Here is a 4,581-nt window from a genome sequence, read left to right as displayed (position 1 = left end):
TGCGGTGATTTATGGCGCGTCCATGCCTCTCAGGCCGGAATTGCCACAGGCGAGGATGATGTTGACGAGATGTTGACGAGATGTTGCCTGGGCGAGCTCGACTGACCTGGATTTGATCGAGGCAGCAGCCTCTCTTGACGCGGGCCCGGCGGCGCCCCTCATGGCGGCGATGGTGCCGTAGGCATCCCTGCGACTGCACTCGTCGAATCCCCAGCGCCGGCGCTGCGCGGCGCCCCGGCGCGCGCACGCGAGCGGCGGCGGTCGCCAAACACAGCGGACCGCGGCGCCATGGCCTTCGTCATGGCCGGGCTGCGGGGCATGAACGCCTTCGCCGAGCGGCGCCCCCTGGGCACGGCCGTCGTCGTCACGGGCGCCAAGGCGGGCGTCGCGGACCTCATGGTCCAGCTCCTCGTCGAGCGGCGCGAGACCGTCGACCCGCGGCGGACGCTGCTCTTCACGTCGTTCGGCGCGTCCTACCAGGGCATGTGGCAGTACTTCATGTACAACAAGCTCTTCGAGCGCATCTGGCCCGGCCGGACCTGGGGCAACACCATCGCGAAGATCGCCGCGTCGAATTTGATCAGCGACCCGGTCTTCTTTTTCCCGACGTTCTACACGTTCCGCGAGGTCTGCAACACGGGCGAGCTCGGGCCCCAGTCCTTCACGAACGGCCTGCACCGCTACTCGCAGAACTACTTCAACGACTGGCTGAACTCCTGGGCCATCTGGGTCCCGGGCTACACGGTGACCTACGCGGTCATGCCGACGCACCTGCGCATGCCCTGGATCGCGGGCGTCTCCTTCGGCTACGTCTGCCTGCTGAGCTTGACGCGCGGCGCCTACCAGGAGGAGGCGGGCGAACTCGAGGACGCCGCGGCCGCGTGCCCCGCGCCCGCGCCCGCGCCACGAGACGCGGCGCCCTGACACGGCCTCCGCGCTCTAAACAGCCTGGAATCGGCTTTGTTCATTTTTGTGCCTTTGGGTTCCCCGCGAGTGGGCTCTCAGCCGCGGCAGACGTCCGATTAGGGCATGTTGCATGCATTGTTGAACCTTGTTGACGGCGCGATCGATCGATTGCGAGGTGTGTGCGGCTGCTTTGAGCGCCGCTGACGCCGCCGCTCGCAGCAATGAAAGCAGCAGCGATCATCTTACTCTTGCTGCGCGCCTGCGACGGCTTCGGCGTCACGCGGCGCGCTCTCGGCGTCGCCGCCTGCCGGAGCGCGCCGTTGATTCCGCTCGCCGCCGCCGCGGCGCCGAAGAAGTACTCGGCCGACGACGCGAAGCAGGCCATCGCGGGCATCAAGGCCGGCCGCAAGGCCCTCGACGGCATCGACGCGCTGCTCGCCAAGGGCGACTTCGACGGCGCCGCCGCGGCGCTCGCGCCCATCGACGCCTTCGAGGACCAGGCGACGATCATCATCCAGGCGCCGGTGCTCGCCGCGGAGGACAAGAAGGCCATCGGCACGATTAGGCGCTACGGCGTCGCCGCGGACGTCATCATCATGGCCGGCGGCCTCAAGGAGGCGCTCCGCGACGAGGACGCGCGCGGCGCGAAGAGCTACCTGGCCAAGTGCAAGGGCTCCCTCGACGAGGTCATCAGCATCGCCAAGGGCGGCGGGCTGCGATGAACACGCGTGTCATCACGTAACTTTAGGCCGTAGTGAGCTCTTGGGGCGACACATGCACAAGGCTTACTTGTAGTACTTGCAACTAGGAGAAGCGCGGGTATGGCGTGACACCCCCGGTCCGCGGCTTGTTCCCCTGGGGGTTTTTGACCGAGACGAACTCCAGCGTCGTGTTCGTCTCGAGCGCGGATCTCAGAGCCGCGCAGCCGCGCGTTCCGACTCCCGTGCCCCAGAGACGGAGCTTCACCAGGGTCGAGTTCTCTCCGAGAGCCTGTGCAAAGGCCACGGCACCCGCGTCGCGGACGTGATTGGCGCATGCGGCCCCCTCCATCTCGTCGCGTCCGTTCGAGATGTTCAGCTCCCGAAGCGTCGTGTTCGAGGCGAGCGCCTGCGCCAAAGCCACGGCACCTGCACGACCAATGAATGCATCTTCGAGTGCGAGCTCTTGCAGCCCGGAATTCGCGCAGAGTGCAGCTGCCAGTGCCTTGGCGCCCTCGTCTCTAACCTTGGTGCAGTTGAGCGAAAGCTTCTCCAGCGCCGAGTTGGCGCCGAGCGCGGTCGCCAGCGCCGTGGCCGCCGCAGGACCAGATCTGATGCAGTTGAGATTGAGCTCTAGGAGGGATCTCGGGTTCGCGACGAGTGCGGCCGCGAGCGCCGCGGCGCCCTCGTCCCCGATGTCGTGATTAGAGCTCAGATCGAGGCTCCGCAACGAGCCCACGCCGAGCATAGCCGCCAGGGCCCGGGCGCCCTCAACGCCAATGTTGTTCCTCCCGAGTCTGAGCACTCGCAGTAGCGACGGGTGAGCAGCGAACCCCGCCCCAAACCGCTTGGCGGCGTCGTCACCGAGCCCGTGATAGCCACCGAGGCCTGTAACGCCGTGAGCGCTACAGGCGAGGTCGAGCTCCTGCAACGCCGACCCGGCACTCAGCGCCTTCGCCAGCGCGTGGGCCGAATAGGGGCAGATTTGGTCGGCGCCGCCGAGACGGAGCTTCCGCAGCGTCGAATTTGTGCCGAGCGCCGCCGCGAGCGCATCGATGCCCACCGTTCCGACGCCGTTGGAGCAGAGATCGAGCGCGTGCAGCGCCGAATTTGCTCCGAGCGCTTCCGCGATCGCCTTGGCGCCATCGTTACCGAGGGCGTTGCTGCCGACCTTGAGCGTCAGTAGCGTTGTGTTCTCGCGAAGCGCCGCGGCGAGCGCGACGGCGCCCTCGGGGCCGATGGCGTTGGCGCCGAGATTGATTTCCAGAAGCGACGTGTTCGATTCGAGGGCGATCGCAATTACCTTGGCACCCTCGTCGCCGATGGCGGTTCTATAGATGTTGAGTTTGCGCAGCGCCGAGTCAGCACCTAACAGGGGCACCAGCGCTTTGGCGCCTTCGACTCCCATATCTCGGTTATAAAGCAGCGCAAGGTCTTCCAACGTCGCTGGACTTGTTTTGATCGCGAGCGCGAGCGCCTTGACGCCCGAGGCACTGATATAGCTTTCCTGAAGCTCGAGGCGCCGCAGCGTGCAGTTACCTTTGAGCGCGAAAGCGATCGCCCGAGCGCCGTCGTTGCGGATTAATCCGCCATAAAGAGGATTGAAGTAGAGAGGATCGAAGCGGTGCTCCACGTGCGGCGCCAACTTGGGCGCGCGGGTAGCCACATCCGCGATGAACTTGAGCATGACATACGATGCGGCCGGTGGTTTGGGAGTCTTTTGAATATTTCCAAGCTCATTGTCCAGGCGCGTGACCTCGCGGCACAGGAACGCGGTCGCCGCGTCGCGCGTCGTTTTGCAGACGAACAGGAGCCGACCAAGGCAAGAGGCGTCGAGCGCCGAGCATAGCGGATCGCGGACCGCGGGCAAAATCGACTCGATCAGCGGGCTCATGCTGCTCGTCGCGCTGCAAGGAGGCGGCACCATCCGACACGACGGCGACGCCCGCCGCGCCCGGAGCCGAGATGGCGACGGACGCCGACCTCCCGCCGTGGGTCGCCGCGCCGACGACGCCCTACCACACGTTGGAACACTACAAGGACGGCCAGCTCCTGGACGCGACGACCCTGAAAGAGCGCGTCACGACCGTGGGCCGCGACGCGAGCGCCACCCTCGCGCTCCTGCACCCCACGGTCTCCCGCAAGCACGGGGCGCTCGTCCACGACGGCGACCGGGGCCTCTTCCTCGTCGGCTTCGAGTCGCAGTACGGCAGCACCGTCGACGGCGTGCGCTGCGCGCCGGGGACGCCGACGCGGCTCCGCGACGGCGCGACGGTGCGCTTCGCGCTGAGCAGCCGGTCCTACGTCGCGCGGCTCGCGGAGGGCGACGACGCGTCGACGGCCGAGGCGCGCCTCGCGGGGCTGCCCACGGCCTTCTCCGGCGGCGACGCGCTACGGGCGGCGTCGCGGGAGCGCGCGTCCGGCGCGAAGCGGCGCGCGGCCGGCTCCGAGCACGACGCGACGAAGCGATCCAAGCCCGACGCGTCCGAGGCGCGGGCGGCCCTCGCCGAGCGGCGCGCGGCGCGCCAGCGGGAGATCGACGCCATGGCCGCGGCGATGACGAACTCGGCGCCGACGTACGAGCGGTGGACCGGCGGCGACGCGGAAGTCGCGGACGCGGACGCGGCGCCGGACGCCGCGCCCGCGCCGGAGGCGGCGGAAGCGGAGGACGAGTTGTCGGGCGACGCCGTCGCGGGCCTCCTGGCGAAGCGCTGGGACCTGCCCGTGTCGCACGAGGTGACGCTCGGCGGCCACTCGAAGTCGGTGTCGTGCATCGCGGTCGACCCCGCCGGCGCGCGCGTGCTCACGGGGTCGCTGGACTACAAGGTGCGCCTCTTCGACTTCGGGGGCATGGACAAGCACCACCACAGCTTCCGGGAGATCGAGCCCGACGAGGGCCACGCGGTCGTCGCGCTGAGCTACTCGCCGTCGGGCGACCGGTTCCTCTGCTGCTCGGGGCTGTGTGGAAATCAAATCT

General features: G+C 68.1%; 2 protein-coding genes across 2 annotated transcripts; one reads left to right on the top strand and one right to left on the bottom strand.

The window, feature by feature from the left end:
* Positions 1-288: 288 nt before the first annotated feature.
* Positions 289-1,628, top strand: AURANDRAFT_68360 (hypothetical protein; the record flags this gene model as incomplete). Its single annotated transcript, XM_009044025.1, has 2 exons — positions 289-881; positions 1,220-1,628. 2 exons carry the CDS (start codon positions 289-291, stop codon positions 1,626-1,628), a joined length of 1,002 nt encoding a protein of 333 aa, XP_009042273.1.
* An 82-nt stretch (positions 1,629-1,710) lies between these two features.
* On the bottom strand, positions 1,711-3,291 carry AURANDRAFT_34584 (hypothetical protein; the record flags this gene model as incomplete). The annotated part of the gene is made up of 1 exon (XM_009044023.1): positions 1,711-3,291. One exon carries the CDS (start codon positions 3,289-3,291, stop codon positions 1,711-1,713), a length of 1,581 nt encoding a protein of 526 aa, XP_009042271.1.
* Positions 3,292-4,581: the final 1,290 nt, after the last annotated feature.

The sequence above is a fragment of the Aureococcus anophagefferens genome, assembly GCF_000186865.1.
Source record: "Aureococcus anophagefferens unplaced genomic scaffold AURANscaffold_106, whole genome shotgun sequence".
NCBI lineage: Eukaryota > Pelagophyceae > Pelagomonadales > Pelagomonadaceae > Aureococcus > Aureococcus anophagefferens.
This window is presented reverse-complemented; position numbering and strand designations above follow the sequence as displayed.